The 22,063-nt window shown below is 42.4% G+C and overlaps 2 protein-coding genes across 5 annotated transcripts in view; both read right to left on the minus strand.

The window, feature by feature from the left end:
* Nucleotides 1-2,560, minus strand: part of nrg1 (neuregulin 1) — a 145,076-nt gene extending 142,516 nt beyond the window's left edge. Inside the window, exon 1 of the mRNA XM_061262466.1 lies at nucleotides 1,975-2,560. Coding sequence (XP_061118450.1) covers nucleotides 1,975-2,560 — 586 coding nt within the window. The remainder of the gene's footprint in view (nucleotides 1-1,974) is intronic.
* A 14,142-nt stretch (nucleotides 2,561-16,702) lies between these two features.
* Nucleotides 16,703-22,063, minus strand: part of wrn (WRN RecQ like helicase) — a 36,328-nt gene continuing 30,967 nt past the window's right edge. For all 4 annotated transcript variants that reach the window (XM_061263703.1, XM_061263704.1, XM_061263701.1 and 1 more), the window contains exon 37: nucleotides 16,703-17,263. In XM_061263703.1, coding sequence (XP_061119687.1) covers nucleotides 17,147-17,263 — 117 coding nt within the window. In that variant the 3' untranslated portion in view covers nucleotides 16,703-17,146. The remainder of the gene's footprint in view (nucleotides 17,264-22,063) is intronic.

Here is a 22,063-nt window from a genome sequence, read left to right on the forward strand (position 1 = left end):
TTGTGTCAGTACTGTATGGTAGTACCAGTATGGTTTCCTTGGGAGTGGGGGTGCAGCCACTGTAAACTGATGTAAAATGAGGATATCATGGCTCCCTCAATGTGCTGACAGTGCCCTTTTTTACCACTAGGTGGCAAAAGCGCTAATATCAGGATCCACCTGTGTGTGTATGTTTTGTGCACTAAAAACATTGTGAATGCACACGCTTACAATTTAGCAATGGCTTGAAGTAATATTGAACTTCACCAAGTCACTAGTCACTCAGTCATTCTTTAAATTAATGATTCTGTTATCCCTATGAAGAATGTACTTAGGTACAACTAGGCCATATGAAAGTTTTGCGTGAGGGTTGTTTGTGTTGTGTACTGATCTGAATAGCACAGTAGTTGATTACACCAGCTCCTACTGTATGGGTTGCTCTCAAAATAGGACTAATAGCTAATAATAACTAATAGCAATATGTCCCCATCTACACAGGCTACGTTGACAAATGGGAAGCCTTTGGATCTAAATATAACACTCATTTTATAACCTTGAACACTCTTGCATTGATGCTGAATTAGAGTTTCTGTTCTATTAGTGACAACTTGTTTTAACAGCAGGCTCTTGGATGCGAGTGCGACAATAGGGATTAGCTCACATGTGGGCGTGATACAGTCGCCGTGCTTTTACTTATGGTATTATTACGAGTGCAATGTAACGTAAGCTCCATTAAGGTGTGTGGCGGAGATATATCGTATATCATTTTGAAAAGCCTCATGTACTTTGTCTCACTAATCTGTTTCATGTGAGAAAAAAAACATGAAATAAAATGAGTATTTTATTCAGATATTACACATTTAATTGTTCAATGCATATTCAAATACGATGGGCTACAGTAGGAAATATGTTTATTTACGCCTAATAGGAAGGAAGGTAGTTTACCGACTACATAAAGGAAATACCTTGTAAAACACGGTCATTGAACTCCCCGTGTCCTTGAAAAAACTAAACTCGTGAGGCGGGAATTCCCTGTCAATCAAATTCAGCACCACAGAATGTGGAGAGCTCCCGCGGCGATCACGACGCAAAGTAGGATGCAGACGAGCTGACAGTCCCGTACTCTCCGTCTATACCGGCCATTCACCGTGCCTTCACGTGCTTTTGTTCTATGTGCATTTAAGACACTTTTTTTCCAGAAAGAAAATGTTTTTAATGGGGTTTTTATACACACTTCTTTTTTTTCTTAAGTTGATATTACTATTGGTCCCTGCATCGCTGTTGTTGACGAATGGTAGCTTATTTCATTTTGTATTGCATTCAAGGTATTATGGAGGATGCATAAGTCGGAGGTAGAGGTAGAATTCATCATTTTTCGGTTTGGTAATGCAATATATCATACACACAGAAAAGCGGGTCATTTAGATACAATAGCCTAGAAACAAGAAATAGAACACAAGAAATACAAATCTATATAGCGATCCCAAATTAATTCAGAAATCAGATGCCTGTCTGATTAATTCTATAGCAAGCCAGTAGGCCAACTCAGCATACTGCCTCTGACGTGGTGACAGAACAATTAACCAATTGAACTTCAATAATGTCAACAAATCTAGACCAATGCAACCAACTGAATTGTACGCTACCCATCTTGAACAGAACTCCATTGGGCTACAACTCTTAGCTAGAATTAAAAGTTTTCGTCAAGGTTTAGGAATATCGAGAAGTATTTTTAGGGCACACATACAGTATGAACTGTTGTTCTTACTGCAAAAGTAGTATAATACAATGGAACCTATAGAGAACTTTACAAAAAGTATTCAAAGCTGGGGAATTTGTATACTGTAGTTTGGCGATGGATGAAGCCTGTTGTTTGTAGATTGAAGATGTTTGGAAAAGTGCAAATCGTTCGTTAACTAAATGTTTTACAAGACTCGCGTGCACCACGGTGCAATTTGAAGTTGTTACTTTTAAATACAACAAACCAGCACTTACCGCAACCTTGACAGAGTACTTTGCTGACATCTTTTCTCACGCTGCGTCTGGTCTCGACAGGTGGGTAAACGACATTGAACACAGAGGTGTCATTTGTAGGCTCCAAAAAGAACATATACTTCCTGTCTGTCTTCAGTGCGGAACAGTTTTCTTCTAGGTTCCAAACTAGGGAAACGACAGTATCCTTTTCAAGACCCCCTGCTTTAACTTCCCACACTTGGTGCACCTTCACTCTGACCTGGTAGGTTTCCGAGGTCCTGTTCGGCAGTGATTCCCCGGAGGCTTTGGCTGGTTCATCCATTTTCTGCGCCTCGCTGTCGTTCAGTGTCGCACGAGCTCGTTCCTGGAGGAGAATTTCTCTCTCCTCTTGGTTCATGTCGTTTGCCTGTCCCTCCGGCTGCAATTTCCCTTCAACCACAACACCCGACCGGTGCACCAACTCCTGCACGGAAGCAACGGGAGGAGTGTGGTAACAAGTGAGATTACTGGCGGGAGCCCCGTGCAGAGAGATGGAAACGGTCACAAAAATCCCACAAAAAACAGGGACGGTAAATGAACTCTGCGATGTGGTAAGGTGGCTCCGCATCCTGCATAAAGTGAGTAGGTGAAGGTGCGGGATGAAAGCAGGTGAAAATGGGGAAAAGCGGATATTCCGACGCGCTGAAGCTGTGATGGTCAAAATAAGTGTGAGACCTTCGAAGCCGCAATTGCTGCCAGTGTGGAGCGGGGGCGGAGTTGCTTAATGGGAAAGACTTTCAAAGCCATGTGTGTGAAAGGATTTCCCCCTGTAGCCTGTACAAGATTTATGTATTCCCAGGGCTGAATGATACTAAGATAGCGACTGTCTATGCAGCGTGTTAGTTTTATGAAATATAGGTACGAGGCACAATTTCAAATGGTAGGTTACTGCATTACGTGCCATGCATAAGGCATTCGCGAGGTTAAAATGCACATATGCTGAAATGAAACTGTTAAAGAGAAACCAATATGTAACAATAAATGAGTCAGTAATTACGTTAGGCCTGCAATATAATACACAGAAACGTATTCAAATGTTCAAATTCAGGCCATGCTGATCGCTGAGGAATGGGTGTCGTCATGGTCAATTCCGTTCGAAATCAAACTATTGGCATTTCTGTATAATCAAGGCAAATACAATTCTGTTCGTCCCAAGAACAGCGTCCAAGCTGAGACTTATAATTATTCCCTTTTGTTCTTTTTTTTCTTTTGTTTTCTGAGGAATTTTCCTGGGTACGATGGAAAAATAATTCTCCTTTTTTAATTTAACTGCTGCTGGTAATTGAAATTGTTTGACTGGTGTGTTGTGTTGGAGACTGAGAGGTACTGATCATAATGAAAGCACATATAATGATCAAGGCTTGTGAACCTGACATTTTAGATTTTCCAGGTGAGCTGTCACTGTTCTTGGGTATTTAGGCCAGGTGTTTAAAGTTATTCTCAAGAAATCGTGAATTGTGAATACTGATAGACTCAGTATTGTCAGATATCAGGAATGGGTTTTTATGACTGGCAACCCCAGGAGTCCACAGATGTGACGCGACAATATGTGCATGTCTTCTATTGCTAAAGGTAAATATATTTCCTGTGTGTTGTGAGAAAACTGAAAATTATAAATCTGGGAAAGTTCCCTGCATCATGCATATTAACATGGTGTGTAAATGCTTAGTGTCACGACGTGTGCCGGGATGTAGACTTGCATACAGTGTTAATAAACAATGTAGTTGGCGATAAAAGCAGCACTCCACTGCGACCAACTACATTGTTTATTGACACTGTATGCAAGTCTACATCCCGGCACACAACCCATTCTAATAATTCAGAATTCTGAGCCATTGTGTTTGCAGCATGACCTCCTAACCCCCATGATGAATAATTTTCTGTACTCAGAATGTACCTGTATGACTGGAAACAAATTAGCCTTCGGCTTTCCACAGTGGCAAGCCATGCGCTTTATAGAACAATTTGCCTTCTTTTAAGGATATCTAAAATTGAAATAGCTTACAGTACGCCAGGGTGAATCTGTACAGTGACCTGCATACTGAGGAGTATGTGCCTTGGGCATTGTACAATGTAAAATTAGCCTCCTGTCCCTGAAGACAGTATTTAACTTAGATAAGGACTTTCCATTTTTAGCAAGGTCAGAGAAATCTGCCAACTGCCAATGTCAACCTTTCCATGAGTATCACCATACCCCCTTCACCAACTCACTCCACCCCCTAAGGTCTCCTTCCCAAAAAGAGAGCCAATAAAAAGTAGTAAGGAGGAGTGAGGATACGGAACTAAATAGCCGTGCTTAATGCATTGGACATGGATTCATCCCCATCCAAAGACTATAATCAGTGAGGGAGAGTGCCAACAGCTTGACTGGACTCGGGGGCTATACATAGTAATGAAGGCGATACTGAAGGAGGAGAGTAACAAGATGCGCCAAATCAACAGGAAGTCCGCTCTGGCATACGGCAGACTGTTAGATCTCCCGCATCACTGCATGCACACAGGAAACTGGGGACATGGCTGATTTGCAACACGATACTGCTGTCATTGGGAATGGCGAAAGTCAATTAGTGTCCAGTGACCTCAGCTGGAGCATTCATGATGGGACTCGTGACGAACGCAGGACACTTTAACAGGCTTCAAAGGCAATTAAAATCAGCAGCAGATAATGAGTAATAATATGCATGGTTAATAACCCATTAGTGTTTATTCATTGAGAGAGTAAATAGCAATGGCAGTATTGTGATTGCCTGGTTATGTGGAAATGTCATATGAATGGCAGTGTAATGTTCCATGTGCATGTGCGTGTGTGTGTGTGTGTGTGTGTGTGTGTGTGTGTGTGTGTGCGTGTGCGTGTGCGTGTGCGTGTGCGTGTGCGTGTGCGTGTGCATGTGCATGTGCGTGTGTGTAGGAGTGCACATGGAGATGTGTGCTTGCGGGTCGGATTAGGAGATTTGTGGTAAATGAACTTTAATGGGGCAGTTCCCCCCAAAGTGTAAAAGTATGCTGGGACACACCAACTGTGTGAAGCATATATATCTGCCAACGCACACCAATATTAGTGATCATGTCTTCTTTGTGGTCTGACATTGCAAGCTAAAAGGACTATATTGTCCTGGTACAATTTCCCCAACTAACATTCAGCTGGCCAATGTACACTTTGATATTTTGATATGCAAGCCAAGCACAGCAAACAGCTGGCTAAAACATCGATCAGAACTATCTATACTTCGCCCCAGAATACCATGTAATTTCATATCTATTTGACATCTATTTTCAATGTTAGAGGATAGGACACCATGTTTGTTACTCAGACACTCCTTTCGCCTTCTGGTTACAGCAGTGATGGAAAGAAGAGAAACATCTTGGTCCTGCCTCAAAGCACACATTACCCATGATGCTCTGAGCTATGCTGCATCTCACAGCCCTACTGAAGAGGCACTCACACAGTGGGAGGGAGGGGTTCAGTGTGATGTGATGACTGGCAGTCTGCATAGCAAACCAAAGCATATGGAAAAAAGGAGTAATGTCTGAAGGGGTAAACCTCTCGCAAAGAGATGTACAAAAAAATGCATGCACCCTTAAACTGAGCTGTCATATGCATAAACAGGCATTTACTGGCAGTGAATGGTAGGATCATAGGATGGTAACAGTAGGTTACCATCTTACGAAAGTAATGTTAGCAGAGGTGGGGTGGATGGACCTTTAAAATACCCACCACGAAAGTGAAACGCTTGAGATCTTTACGAAACCGAAGGCAGAGCTTAGATAGACAAATATAAGCTATTTTTTCTTGATGCCTTTGGTCTCCAGAGTTTATTCATATGAATAGTGACTGTGAAAAACAGTGAGTAAATGAAGGCTGATTATTGCTCATTTAGCAAATATAATTGGAACTTGAAACAAAATTTAATTGCTTCAAAAATCTATAAATATTTGAATTAAATGGGAAAGTTAAACCCACTCCCTTTCAACCAAATCCCTTGAATCGCACAGGCTCATTTTCCAGCCTGTTTAAAGGTGGTTTCACTACACGAGGGCTGATCTGAGATCAGTATTCTGCTGAGGGGATTATGAAACAGTGCTACTATGGAATATTGTCTAAGAAGAGACTATAATATCCAATGCTGACTGTTGTTCCATTCTACAAAACAGTACACATTTCATTGTGTATGCAATATAGAATTTATGAATAAACAAGTGAACTACTGGTAATAATGTTGATGATGGTAATGATTCATACTGAATTTTAAGAATTGATTTAATGATGTCTTGACAAAGTATTTATTAAATGCTGAATCCAACTCCCAGGAATATCACTGATAAATGTCAGAACCACTTACACTCCTTTCTAAAGAGACAGATTGAGAGATTCCTCTTCATTGATTGTGCAACCTTACACGTCATTCTCATGAGAAATGGCCGCAGGCCTATCAGCCACCTATGCCCTGATCAGATGCTTGCCTTTCTGATGCCTGCAGAAGGGTCTTTCATACACTGGACACATCTTCAGGAGTCTTAATGGAGATATAGACACAGCCCAGATTGAAGACCCTAAGAAGTAGGTCCTTTAATTGGAAATCAATTCTCTCCAAGGAGAGAGTGTTTTTCAAGCTTTAAATGTTTAGACTGTAAAATAAAAAAAAGAATTTGCTCTACTCAATACATACAAACAAATAAACACATTGAAACAATGCATTATTGCACTGGAAAGTCAAAGAGAGATACATGGCAATGTGGAAAATAGGAAAACAAATAAAATGGCTTTAATGGTAAATGGTTGGAATTTATATAGCGCCTTTATCCAAAGCGCTGTACAATTGATGCTTCCCATTCACCCATTCTTACACACACACTCACACTGATGGCGATTGGCTGCCATGCAAGGTGCTGACCAGCTCGTCAGGAGCATTTGGGGGTTAGGTGTCTTGCTCAGGGACACTTCAACACAGCCCGGCGGGGAATCGAACCGGCAACCCTCCGACTGCCAGACGACTGCTCTTACTGCCTGAGCCATGTCGCCTTTACCTACCACAGTAGAGTTGTAAGTATTCATTCAATATGACAGTGTGCGCACATGCATAATACATTGGCAGATTTAATTTGGCATAAAGGTAAAACTATTTTTGCATCATTTAATTCATTATCATAGAAAAGATTAAGCTTAACATTTAGTTATATATTTTTTATTTTTTGCTAGACCTCCACACCTTATATTTCTCTCACAAACATAATTGTTTTAATGAAGTCAAGGTCTGTTGAAATAAAATAATGTTACCTTTCCTTTAATGCATTAACCACTCAGTGAGAACATTATTAGGTCATTATTAGACATATTTTTAGACTTATTGGTCTTCTGCTGCTGTAGCTTATCCACTTAGAGGTTTTACACATTGTGTGTTCAGAGATGTTCTTTTGCATACTACTGTTGTAATGTGTGGTTATTTGCATTACTGTCACCTTCCTGTCAGCTTTTTCCAGTCTGGCCCTTCTCCTTTGACTCTCATGAACAATGCCGTTTTGCCCACAGAACTGGATGTTTTCTTTTTCACACCATTCTCTGAGATACTCACAGCACCCTGTCAGGCACCAACAATTATTTCACGGTCAAAATCCCTTAGATCAAATGTATTCCACATTATGAAATTTGCAGCCACATGATTGGCTGATTAAATATTTGCATTAACAAGCTGGTGTACAGGTCTACCTAATAAATTGCTCACTGAGTGTATACAAGAATCGTAATCTGTTCCTTGTAGCTTTATATCGCTGATTATAATTCCAGAACCTAGTCTATAAAAAAGAGCTTAATATTTACATGTTAATGAGCTACAATACAGTCCGTAAGTATTTTGACAGTTGTGAGATTTTGGCTCTGTACTCCTGTACATTGGATTTGAAATGAGACAATGAATATTATAATTCTGAAAATCTGTCAAACTGTAATTTCCTCACAGAGATTCTATGGAAACTAAACAATTGCAAAATGTTTTTCGCCTCAACTATACTACAGTGTATACAACACCATCCATTAATAGACACACCCCACAGCACAAAGCCACTCCCGTCTCTCTGGAGACCAGTCTGAAAACATTGCAGAAGGAAGTTGTGGAGCCACAGGATAGTTCCTCTAACTGAACTGAAACACACCTCTTCTAATCTGCACACAGGTAAGAGGTACAATCTATTATTTTAGTTTTTAAACTTGACTGGCGATTTGATGAAAGCAATGTCATGTAGATGATGAACATATATAGGCAATGATAGTAAAGTATAATAAATATAACAATGAGCTACATTAAATACTTATGAATGAGTAAATTAATGAATTCATGAATATATTAAATGAATCTAGATGAGATGCATTAATAATCAGTTTTCAGAGGAAAGTCTGCCAGATGACTGCTCTTAGCTCCTGAGTCAATGTCGCTCAGCATGTTTGCATATTATCCATTTATACTGCAGACAGCAGCACTGCCTCTAGGCTAAACTGTGTGTGGAGTTCTCAAACTGCCATGCAATACGATTGCTTAAGCATCATCATTTATTCATGGTTTACACTATTGCACTGAAAAGAATCAGAACCACATAATTCCACAGCCACAACAAAGTATGTCTGGAAGTAAGAAATATCACCACACACACGAAGGAATTAACAATACAACTGGGTGCCCATCTTTAGATAAACTCAATGCTTCATCATCCCTGCCAAACAAACATCCCGATGCAGGAAGCCATATTTTCATCAATAGCGATTTATGTTCAATGAGCAGTGAAATCATTTGAATTAGATAAAAATAATAGATTTAAAGGAATCATCCTTAAAGGAACAGTGAAGCAACTGCAGTGCGTGTTTTGTGAGCAGAATCTTTTTAAAACGCATGCAACTTCTAGGCGGTTAGATCACTTTCCTGTTTCTCTCTTTCTGTGCAGTGCATCCAACCCATGGGTGTAACAGCTAGCTCCTTTTCCAAGAGCGGAGATCATAGAGTCTCTGAATTTACTGACCCGTCTCAGACCAACTGGATAACCGCCCACTCAGAAGCATGCATCAGTAAGATGTCCTGACAGATAAACATTTTTGCACAACATGGCTATAGTGTACTGTGATATAAGCAGGAACCAAAAATCTTGATCTTACCCTGCTTTGAAGTGATGTCAAGTCATTAGTTTTCTCCGAGTTGGGAATAGGCTGCATCTGACTAGTTTGCGTCGGATGTTTATGGTCGGACAGTTGAAAGAAAGATTGTATGTAGCGGTTAGTACCTGTCCGTCGGTTTACCTTTTTGGGTAGCAATCGACTAGCTAGTTATTATAGCAAGCAATCTTCGGCTATTTCAATGGCTTAAAATGCAAACATCACAGGGAATTGGATGCTGTAGTAGGCCTACTACTATAGTGATCATATAATGTCTGTGTGCTGTAGTTCTCTTATGGCTATATTGTATGAACATTCTTATAGTTCACGCATAATTCTGTCTTTATTGTGTTGCATCCAATGTCTCGATTTCTCCGACTTGATTATCCGACATAATAAGATGTTCTTGTGGCCCTTTCCGGTGGGAAACGCGTACAGACCGTACAGTAAAACTGACGCCACTTGAAAGCAGCGTTACGGCTAAACTGAAGCTGGAAAGTAAAAATCCTTCATCCTTCTTATAGTTCACACGCATTAATTAAGAGGCCAACCTAAATCACCTGTGGAAGAGGGGAGTGTCCAGCTGCCGGACGTCAGAGCTGCAAGTGCCAGTAAAAATTAATAAAAGAAAAAGGAATGTATGTTTGTATATATGCATAGCTGCCAACTCTCACGCTTTCGGCGTGAGACACACGCATTTGCATGTGCGTGTGGGGCCTTACATATATCATAGCTGCCAACTCTCACGCTTTCGGCGTGAGAGTTGGCAGCTATGATATATGTAAGGCCCCAAATTATAACACTAGAAGTATCCCATTGGTAATTTGGCACCAAACACAAAATTCAAAAGCAACTCTGCACCTCTGGTTTAAAGTAAAAAAGGAACTGGGGTAAAGGTAGGCATAAACTTAGTTTGAAAAAACTGTTTAGTGATTGAATTCAGTTCACCAATCTTTTCATGCAGAAAATTATAATGATTAGTGGATCATAGTGTATCACTGAATGTGATTAACTAGATTAAGGTCATTCGTCCCACAATGTCACAAGCAATCTATTTGTATTTTTCCCCCTGCTCCACGCAACCCCCATATATCACATGCATGCCCTGATGTCAAGGGTTTCAAACTCTTTTCAACTTAAAGTGTGGTGGAAACAGACAGGAATGCACTGAAAACTAGCGGCTACTACTGCCCTGCAGGATTAGAGTTTACAATCCCTGCTTTAGGTAGTTAGAAACTACTGGAGCAACTCCTGTAACTATACTCCATATATTTCAATTCCATCACATTCACAGCGTAGACAGACTGGATACACACTATGAATATATTCATTTATTGTACTTATTTTTGTCTTACGACACATAGCACCGTTAAGAGGAAATGGTGGCGTTGTCATGTGAGGGTCATGGCCTGGCTGTGAGCAGAAAGCTGCAGGCCTGTGGGCTAATGGCCGCTCACTGTGTCCTCCTGCCAGTGACTGCTCCAGAGGTGCAGTGGTGCTGGCAGCGGTTTGTGGCACTGGGCGCAGATAAAAACGGAAACGTCCCACAGCGAAGCCTGATGACCGGCGATCCCTTCAGCACGCAGGTATGGGGTGAGCCGGGGACTGACTCTGAAATAACTGCCTTACAACTACAGCAGGGCCCTGGGGTAGGAACACCGGACTCTTGTTCAAAGGGTTGCGAGTTCAAATCTTTTGTGGAACACAGGTTGCAGCTAAAAAATAAAGAGCAACAGAACGAGACTAGCAACGGGGGCTTAAGCAGCTCAAGTTCAGTGAGTGTAAGCTCAGCACAAACACCAGTAGTGTCTGAGTAGTGTAGTCTGGGCTGGGCCATTAACCCACTTTAATGGGGGGTCAGCCACAGCACAGACCATCAGCACCCCCCTCGTTACTCCCTGTAACCCACAGGGTACCAGCAGCTGACCGTGAGAGACGTATCCTGCGGAAAGTGCTAGTTCTCCTTTAGTGTGCTGCAGTGCTTTGTTTCAAAATAATTCACTATTATTCACTATCACTACAGCCCACTATGGAAATGTGTGGATGGAGATTTGAGAAGGCAGATGGGCTCTTCCAAATTATGAGAAGCACAGTAACAGTATTAAAATGTTAGCAATCTAATTTTATGATGTAGGTCCTGTAACCTACAGTTGAAAGGCCTCCTGAACATGAGTGTCTCTGTGCATTGACAAACTGTAAAACACCCAATGTCATACGGTAGCAGCTGGATTTCACCCAGCTGAAGTAACATTGGCAGAAAACTAGCATTCTATTGGATGTGCTTCCTTCTCTTGTATTCAAAGGATCTTTGTGCTTTTCATTATTTGATCCAGCACATATGTCATATGTGTGTGTGTGTGTGTGTGTGTGTGTGTGTGTGTCTGTAAACGCAGCTGGTGCAGCAGTTGCCTGTATCCGGGAATGATCTGGTGTCTTTCCAGACCTACTGCAGTGCTGTCAACTGGTTGGCCAAGTCCACGCTAAATGATAAACTCAGAGGTAAAATGCTTCATAAACCACTCACAACACAAACCATTCATAACATCCCATAACTGCCTGTGAGGAATCACAGAGGATGGTAATGGACTAAATGACATGTGAAATATATACCTCATCAGAAAACAGAATTATACATCACCCACAGCTGGAATTATCTTTTCACTTGCACAGAAATATTTTCCAGAAATATATAATCGTATAAATCATGGCTAATGGGGAATAGTGGAATGTGTTGGATGGCCTATCTTTTAACCACTGGAAAAAACAACCAATCTAGTAAATGGCAATCGATCTTTTTCCTGTCTATCCATCTTACAGGACATTTCAGCGTTGTGTGAGTATGCAATGCAGTATGGGTATGTTGGTGTACGCCATAATAGTACGCTGAGCACCCTCTCAACATTGAGAGGGTGGCATGATTTTATTTTATTTTATTTTTTTATTTTGTTTTGGGCAGGGCTTCTTGCCTTTTCTACTCTGAATGCACCCTTTTTGTAAAAGAAAGTGGAAGCCTACCTCGGGCCACCATGTTTTTCCACATTTCTCCTTGAGAGCAGGAAGGCCCTCGGCCGTGGCGATTAACGTGTCCAGCATTATGAGGAATCAGCTTAGGGCTCTGCCTGTCAGACAAGCAGGGAGACGTGTTTGACTCGTTTACAGCCGAGAGGATCATCTCACGCTGCGTGACCCGCGCTGGGTTGCCGAGCGGCCAGCCGGCTCCGGGCTCACACCCACGACTGTGCGCTTCATTAAAGGCCTGTACCAAACGCTGTCCCGACCACCCCTGGACCAGGAGGCCCTGCAGAGCGTACTTTCCACTCTGTACACCCAGGACCCCCTGGAGCACATCGCTCGCCTGGCCAGCTTCATCATGAGGGAGATCGATGTGAAGGAACAAGGTATGGAGACACTTAGACATGGCCGGGTAACAATTGATGGAAGGGCTGTTCTGACTGCCAGGAAACAAGAGAGAAGGCTAACCACAACTGCCATACTCATGCTAAGAGTCAGGGAGACATGATGTTTCAAAGTTACATATTGAGCCAGGTTGGAAAAATTAGTCAATTAAGACAATTTGAGTTGAGTGGAACACGTCATGCGGGGAAGAGGGAAGCCAGATTTCTCAAACAGTAAATGAAGACGGGAAAACATGTCCCCTGTCCTGGTCATACAGAAGCTTCATCCAGTTCAGTGATGGTAACAGGGTGGTGGAAAATCTCCCCTGCGGAACGCAAAGGCAGAGCCTCCCCGATACGGTGGTCTGGAGCTCGAGGATTTATTCAGATCTCATTTGAGGCCCCCAGAGCCGCAGAAAGACGTAATTTAACGGCCCTGTTTCCCGAGCCGCGCCACGAGACCTACCCTTTTGATTGAGCCATAAAACTCCCCGCCTCTATAAAGCACACGTTCTTTTATTGACTGCGCTTTTACTCCTTAGGGTTTATTGACGAGACCCAGTTTATCTGGTGGATGCACAGGCTGCCCACGGAGACCCTGAAATCACTGCTGCGCTTCTCCGCACTGCCTGATGGGACGGAGGAGGGGCCGCCTCCCGGGGGAGACGTAGGTCACCGCGGAGCAGGAGCTGCTGACTCAGCCGCGTGGATACAAAGCGAAGCGGAAGTCCACGGGGTGACCTCGCGGTTTCCTCTGCCCGTACCGCTCAGAGGAAACCTGCAGGCTGCACCCCCTCAGACATGGCCGACTTTGTTATTTCAAGAAAGCCGTTTATTTTACATTTGATCTACCCTGCCATTGAAGCGGAGGGCTGATTTCCTGTACCTAACAGATGAGTCACACATCGACTGCAGGCCTTCCATGTATGGTTTCACAGGCACATGGCATGATGTAATGTTTTAATGCTGCCAACGGTTTGTGAATGTATAGCAATAATAGAACGTCTACTATTTAAAAAATTCATTTCGATATGAAGGCGAGATTATAAACCAATGTATGATGTGCATTTTCCTGATGGTTGACAATGCTACAAGGTGGCTGAAGTCCATAATTCCATAATTAAGATAGTATGTGATTAGAATGTTAAGGGAACATTCTAATGCTGATAATAATCCCTACTGATAATTGAGAGCTATGAGCTAGAGTTATAGAAAACCAAATTTTGGGGAAAAATCTGAGAAACATTCCTGCAAGGAGTTATTTAAATTGAATTTACCCAGCAAAACAAATAACACATTTTTCATTACAGCTTCCTGTGGAGGTTGCTTCAGAAGAAGCAACGGATTCTCAGCTTCAGTTGATCGCCATAGAGATGGGCAAACGGAAGAGGGACTGGAGGCTCCTGGCCAACTGCCTTGGTTTCCTGGAGAGCGAATGCAGGATCTTCGAGAGAGAGCACAATGGGCCAGAGAAGCAGGTGGGAACGAGCATCACACATCACATTCTTTTCATGTCACTTCTTCCTAAAGTGCTGTAATCCAGAGAGTGGCACCGTAAGATTTTCATTTTGTAAAGGCAAATAGAGTTCACAGCTGTTGAGTTTTAAATGGCCTCTTCTTCGGTTGGTGGATGTGGCAGTTTAGCAATTGCAAAAAACAATCTTTCATGTTTATCTCATGAGGTAAGTCACACCGTTTACCTCTGTCCACAAGTTACTGGAGAATGCATTTTTACAACCAAAAATGGATGGAGCCATCGAAAATCAGACTTGCCGATTCTGAACCAATTATATTGCTATGCCGCTGAGAGCAAAGTCTTTGTATGGGTTGAAAGTGAGTGGTTGGCAGCTCAGTGCAGTTCCACCCATAGTACAGTTCCTGAAAGTGGCCTCCCTCTCTCCTGGCTGCACACCCAGGTCCTGGCGTTCCTCCGTCAGTGGAGACACGGGGCAAAGAACCGCAGCATGGCCGAGAAGCTCCAGGCTGCGCTGAGAGACAGCGGCAACACCGACATCAAAAATGTGGTCTTCAGGCTTGCTTTCTGATTGGTCCATTGTGTACGTTACGTACTCTGTATTTTTCAGTTTGGCAGACCACCAAACGTAAACCTTTGACATGTACTGCACTGCCAGGGATACTCAATCACCTGATTCTACTAATCAGCCATTAGAGTCTTTGATAAGGACCTTGACCGTTACTTATTGGTTAGAACAAAAGCCTGCACCCACACCAGCCCTTTCTGGGTAAGATTGAGTGTCCCTGCACGAGGCCTTGGTGCAATGACACATCCACCATGGGATCTGGAGGGTGTCTGGGAGTCCCGTGGAGTGGTATAGTCCCACCTTGATGCACAAGAATGGCCCCTCTGGACTGGACCAGCTTTGCAGGAAGAGTGGTCCTCCAGCCAAGAGACTGTCGGCTGGATGCAGAGTGCGGTTACAATTTCATACAATCACAATTGTACATTATAAACTAGGCGAAAACATAAAAGCAGGAGCTACCCTAAGCACAGTCAATAAAAAAAGTGTGGCAAGTCCCCAAAACCATCTCCCAAAAAATATGCTAAGAATGTATTCAGAACATGCACGTGGGTAATTTAATTCCTATTTAATTTGGGTAATAGGACAGTAATAAAGAGTAATGACAGGAAAATCCAGGAAATTAGTCTGTACTCCACCTTCATTTTTAGAAAAGTACTGAGCCATTCTTATCAGTAAAAAAGAGCCTAATTTACAACTTGCATCCGAAATGATGGGAAAAGTCCCACTGGTCTCTCCCATGTAATAGATTAAATTATTGAGTTGGGGGTTAAATAGGGTTTGACTAGACATTTGTTAATAAATATTTACAAGCATTCAGCCCAAAACATTAAGATTAGACATTACATTTCATTATTTCATATATGTATATAGCCAGAATGAGCTTGTTTTAACTATAACTTTGTGTAATGAAAAGGCTTTCAAACGAATAACAGCAATCCTCTTGCATCCAGTCTGCGTCCACACCACCAACCAGTGCAGTAGGTGGGCAGCAGCAGCTGATCCATACGGGCACCAAGGGCAAGAGACTTTGTGTGCAGGGTCCTCCAGATAAACCCCCAGAGTTCCTCTGTAGAAACGGAGGTGGTGGTCTGTAATCCAGCCAGACTAGGCCACTTCACATGGAGGTCAACTGTCACACTCCATCAAACACTGAGCTCTTCTGCCAATGAAGATCCAGCAGTTTAAACGAGCTCAAACCACCCTGTCTGCCACCAACAATCATTCCATGGTCAAATCTTTTCCCCATTTTGAAGCTCCTGACACATATCTGCATGAATGTATGCATTGCACTGCTGCCACACAATTGGCTGATTGGATAATAGCATGAATAAGTAGGTGCAATAAAGTAAAAATGTCCCTAATAAAGTGCTCGGTGAGTATACTGAAGAAAATGCATGAAAGGTGCTGCACAAATTAAGTTATATTATGTAGAATTGTCTTCACAAAAAACTGAAAAGCAAATGGAGAAAAGCATCCACATTTCCATGATCGAGAAAGTTTTTTTTTTTTTTTTTTAATCAAAAGGGTATTATTTACTCAAGCAATCACTATGGTTACTGTAAAAGGTGTACTAGTGTGCGAATCCTTGCTTTCAATTCCCACCCGGATAAGACACTATCTGTGACAAATAATCTAAAGATGCAGACTTAATCTTTTAGGAAATGAGTGTCTGTGAAGAGGGATTACAGTATTTACGGCGGGATTAAATCTACACATCGCGGGGGAAAAGCCATAATTTCCTGATCTGTTTAATTAAAATGTCATTCCCTGCAATATTGGAGCTTATGTGCTTTAAAGGGCAGCAGCCCAGACACTGATATGAAGATCTCCACATCGATAAGGGACCATCATGCATGCAAGAAAGAACCAAGTTTAAACAGTGGTCCAATCGACAGAGCACCTGCAGAAACCCAAGACTCCAGCAATTTGTCTTCATTTAAATCAAATTAGGCTGTTGCGTTAAATAATAACAATCACTTCTAACAATTGCTTTGGTTTCTATCAGCATACATTATTGACCCATGAATAAACTAATTTCTGTTTGTATAGCATTATGTACCAACAAAAAAATGTACAAACAAAATGAAAAGGCATTACAATAACCATGCATAATCAAATATTTATTTATTTTCATTAAATTACAAAATTATGTTATATTTACACATATAAAAAACCTGCATAATATTATGTTTTTAAAAAGAGCAGCATTATTTGTTAAGTACCAAGGCATGTTAAACTATGTGCATCGGGCGGCCTGTAGCGTACTGGTTAAGGTATATGACAATAATATCCGCAAAGCCGTTGGGCCCTTGAGCAAGGCCCTTAACCCTGCATTGGTCCAGGGGAGGATTGTCTCCTGCTTAGTCTAATCAACTTGTACGTCGCTCTGGATAAGGGCGTCTGCTAAATGCCAATAATGTAATCTTGTTGAGTCAAGACAAGAGTGGATCAAAGGCTTTATGAAAACAATGAAAATATGGCATTAAGTCATTCCGCCATGTGCAGCATAACATCCAGGAGAAAAAGTGTCTAATTTTCATTTTTTAATTTTAACATTCACAGAAGAATCATTTCTCAGGGGGTTAAAAGAAAATGCCTTTTTTCTTCTTGGCTTTTTTGTTGCCAGCAGAGGTGGAGCCTGAGCCTCTCTGTAGCTCCGCCCATTCTGGTAATTTCCTCTTCACCGGTTGGTTGACACTCTATATAAGGAGACAAACAATACATTTTACAATTAAAATTTCTGTGTGCTCTCATGCCACGAAACCACCTTAAAAACAGACCTCCCACGTAAATTATGACATTTAAGCTTGAGATACTTTTATGGCTTCATTAACAGTGTACAGGGTGGGTAGGTGGCACAAAAAGTTCTGTTTTATGCCATTTCATAAAATAAAAAATGTTCAATATTTCAATTGTACTATAAATGCACATGGAGCACATACTATAATCATCATCAAAAATGTGTATAGTTTCTAAGACACTGCCGTAAGACGATGTACAAATTCCTCCACAACTAAAAAAGGATTGTAAGCCCTGGGCAGGATTATAGGAAGGGGCTCTCCATGAGATAAGCAGTCTGACCTTCCTGACCTATTGATAGAGCACTGGCATGTAAACAGAGTGGCAGCATTATTACTGAAAAGCTTAGAGCTTATCAATGACATCAACGCCGGAGTGCTCTCCCGCAGACACGCAACCTTCTGTTAAATGACCCCTTCTCTTCCCAGCCATGGCAGGGAACCATTCAGGATCCAAACAAGAGCCAAAGCAGCACTGTATGCCGACTGTCCTTGTAAGGTCACATACGTAAGCCATTAGAAAAAAACATTAGTGGGAGGGGGAACAAAACTTTAGCTGAAACCATGCCGACTGCCTGTTAAACACTGTAAACAGAAGATGTTGTAACTGATCTGATCCACGCTGGGTGACTTTGTGCTTTAATGTTGGAAGGTTACGGTGGACTGCTACTAAATCCTAGTTGATCAGGTAAAACTTATGTAATTCCATCACACGCTGAATGCCGTTTGGTCAGCCGACAGCATCCTGAATGGGGTTTAAACCTAAACCTGCAGCTGTGTCTCGCGCTAGCAGGAGGAGCGCGAAGGAGAGAATATCCTCAGATACCCCACGAGCAGCACCGCACGAAGGAGGGAATATCCTCAGATACCCCGCGAGCAGCCCTGCAGCGCTGTCAGCGTGGCTAGCCCGCCAGCCTGGCCTCCGGGTCAGGGTGTCCAGACCCCGTCTAAGCCTGTCGCACAAATAGACAGACTCCAGCGTCGATACAGGAAGCCAGGGCCGTCTCCATCGGATTACCATCCGTCACTACTCCAACCTAAGCCTTTTATCTGTTCCTCCAAATTTCATTTCCTCAGGATGAGCGATTCTTTCCCCCGTTCCCTCTCCCACTTTCCCTTTCTCCCATCCCCAATCTATTGGCTGCTAAATCTTTCGTGACCTCCCGTTATACCCAAGGGAGTGGAAAGGGATCTCTATTTTTATCTATTTAGCAGGGGCACTAATGCAAACACATTGATCGACGCGGCTTTCTGTGAATAGGAAGCCGGAGTACTAAAAATACATTAAATATCACATGACAGGTCTAATAGACACGAGCCCTCATACATACTGTTAAGCAATATAAGCAAATATCATAGGATAATCACAGGGCTAATTAAATCACAATAAGAATGACTGAATATAAAACAGTAATATCTGCTAAATTATGAGATGCTATACACTCAGTAAGTACTTTATTAGGCATTTACTTTTTTTTTTAATTTTTTTTTTTTTTACTTCTACTGCTGTAGCCTATCCACTAAAAGATTTGACACATTGTATGGTCAGAGATACAATTCTGCATACCACTGTTGTAATACGTGGTTATTTGCATTACTGTCACCTTCCTGTCAGATGTTTGATGTTTTTGCACCATTCTCTGCAAACTCTAGACAGTTGTGCATGCAATTCCCAGGAGATCAGTTGTTTCTGAGATACTCAAACCACCCTGTCGGGCACCAACAATCATTCCATGGTCAAAGTCACTTCGAATACTCACACGTCACTCCCCTGCTTACTTCCCTCCACTGGCTGCCTGTCATGGCTCGCATCAAATTCAAAACATTGGTGCTAGCCTTCCAAGCAGTTAAGGGGTCTTCCCCCAGCTTACCTACAAAAAATCATCAGACCCTACACCCCTGCCAGACCTCTTCGTTCAGCCTCCACATGCCGCTTGGCAGCTCCCCCTCTCCGAACCTCCACCTCACGCTCACGACTACTGTCTGTTCTGGCTCCACGGTGGTGGAACGAACTCCCCGTTGAGGTCAAAACTGTAGAATCTCTCCCCACCTTCAAGCGCAAACTGAAGACACACCTATTCAAGCAGCACCTCTCCCTGTCCCTCCCTACCTCCCTGTGAACCTTAATTGTTGTCTTGATTTACTTTGTGTATTAAAAAAAGGCCCTGGTCCTTATCTTTGTTGTACAGCTAGCAGTTGAAATTGTACTTCCCTCTAAGGTCTTTCAGCGCACTTATCCCTGGTTATGGGTATGCACTTTGTACGTCGCTCTGGATAAGAGCGTCTGCCAAATGCCATTCATGTAATGTAAAAAATCACATTACTTCCCTATTCTGAAATTTGGTCTGAATAACAGCTGAGCCTCTTGACCACGTCTGCATGCTTTTATGCATTTAGTTGCTGCCACATTGTTGGCTGATACAAATACAGCTCTAGAGAGCAGGTAGGCTCTAGGTAGGCTGGTAGGCCAAGGAAGACCTCTACAGTTGATGACCAAATAATTACTCCCATAATGAGCAAAAACAGCCGTCAGACAAGATCTGAAACAGGCAGGCATCAATGTGTCAGTGACTACTTTACACACAAGACTGGGGCCTGCGGACAGATGAGACCACGATTGACTTGTAGCAGAGTGATGGAAAGAGCAAAGTATGGAGGCTAAAAGGAACTGCCCAATAACCAAAGCACCTCCCTCACCTCTGAAACATGGTGGTGGGGGTTTTATAGTTTGGGCATATGCTGTTTGGCTGCCACAGATGCCGACTCACTTCCCTGCATTGTTAATCTAACTGCTTATAGCAGCAGCAGAATGCATTCTGAAGTGTACAGAAGCATCTTATCTGCTCAAGCTCAATCAAATGCCTCCAAACTCATTGGCCGGTGCTTCATCCCACAGCAAGGCAATAATCCCAAACATACACCAGCATTTGTTTCGCTACTGCTTGACCTATGTCTCTGACTGTTTCTTTCTTATTTCTCAGCCTCATTATGGCTTCCTTGATTGTCTGATTCTGGTCCTCAACAAACGCCAACAGACTACAAAGGCAATCAAAAGCCTAGATAGATACCAAAAGCTTATACCTGCACTGAGGAAAAGATTGAATACACCTGGACTAATCAGAAACAACGGTGAAGCCAACTGTCCGATTACTTTTGGTCCCCTAAAATAGGGGGGACTATGTACAAAAAAGGTTGCAATTCCTATGCAGATCACGCAATATGGATGTAAAAGCCCTAAAATTAAAGGTGATAGTCTGTACTTTATCCTCATAGTTATCGTTTAATTTCCAATCCGAAGTGCTGGAGCACAGAGCCAAAACAACACAAAATGTGTCGCAAATACTTATGGACAGCACTGTATGTATATATACTCTACATTGCTGAATAAAAAAGAAAACCTTTGTAGCTACGGAATGGGTCCATGTTGTTTTAAGAAGGGATGAGGTTCTGGGACGTCCTTGGACAATAGACGGAAACCTGCAGCTTGTGAAATGGCACCTCGTGACGGGGGGAAGAGCACAGGCCGGCCGAGCTCCTCGCGATGAATCGTTAAAGTGTCACAAAGAGCCCTGTTTCTTTGTGGCGGTCTTTGTGTGCCATGACCTTTGGCTCCTCGTAATCCTTTCTGGGGATCGATCCCCGGGGCTGCTGCCGCCCTCTCTAACGAGATGAGTGCGCTGGCTTAGTCAGGGGCACTGACATCCATCTGACCCCCGCTCCGTCTGGCATGCATGACCCCCCCCCCCCCCCAAACAAAAAAGGCAAGCCCCTATGGAGCTCCTACACCTATACCTGCCATGCATCCGCGTTTCAGTACCGCAACAGCTCATAAGGAGTAATGACACAAAACACAAAATGAAAAACACGACAGCTTCATGTTTGAATTTCAGCAATGAATACACTACCATAAACTAAAACGAAATGCAAAGCAACATTAATTTAAGATATTTTGCTCACCAATGTTTAAACATCTTCAGAAATGGTATGTGGCAATTTCAACAGATTCGCCAGAGTGCTAGAGAGATATTTTTATGTTTCAGGTCAAAATACTCTTCAACCTCAGCACATCTAACACGGTAATATAAGAGACTAATTATATAAATTTGCATATGTTTCGCATGTTTGCTGTGATCAGTATCTAGCGGTGTCCTTAAGTGCAACGCAGGTAATTCATTTAACAGTAAGCCATCATGCATAGTGCTATTCATTCATTTAAAAAATCTATATTAGCCCATTTCTAATTCATAGTAGCCAGTGGCATTTCATTTATTTTTCTTTCCTGAAACACTCTAAATTTACTGAATCATCTTTCCTGAGAGGAACAGAAGAACAACATTTAGCCTGGTAGCCTGATCCTGCCATCTGATTCTGGGCTGCAGTGTACCTGCTAAAACCAGCTCGGAGGATTCGCTAGAAGGTGCAATTTATGGCATTGTGCCTCAATGAGCCTAGTCCAGTCACACTGGCGTGTCTTGGGTTAGCACATACAGTATGTAGCATGTATGGCAATTCCCAGGTTCAATCAGGAAACCAAGACCAAATATATTCTCAGACAAAATGTTGTGGTCTGGCAAAAGCCTGGAGTGACATTTACTTATTATTAAACTATAAAATTTAAAGAGCTAGTTTTATTACGGTACTGTACATTCTGTATTGTACTTAGACGTACACCAGTTAGGCCCATACTTGACATTGGAGAGC

The sequence above is a fragment of the Conger conger genome, chromosome 12 (genome assembly GCF_963514075.1).
Source record: "Conger conger chromosome 12, fConCon1.1, whole genome shotgun sequence".
In the NCBI taxonomy this organism is placed as follows: domain Eukaryota; kingdom Metazoa; phylum Chordata; class Actinopteri; order Anguilliformes; family Congridae; genus Conger; species Conger conger.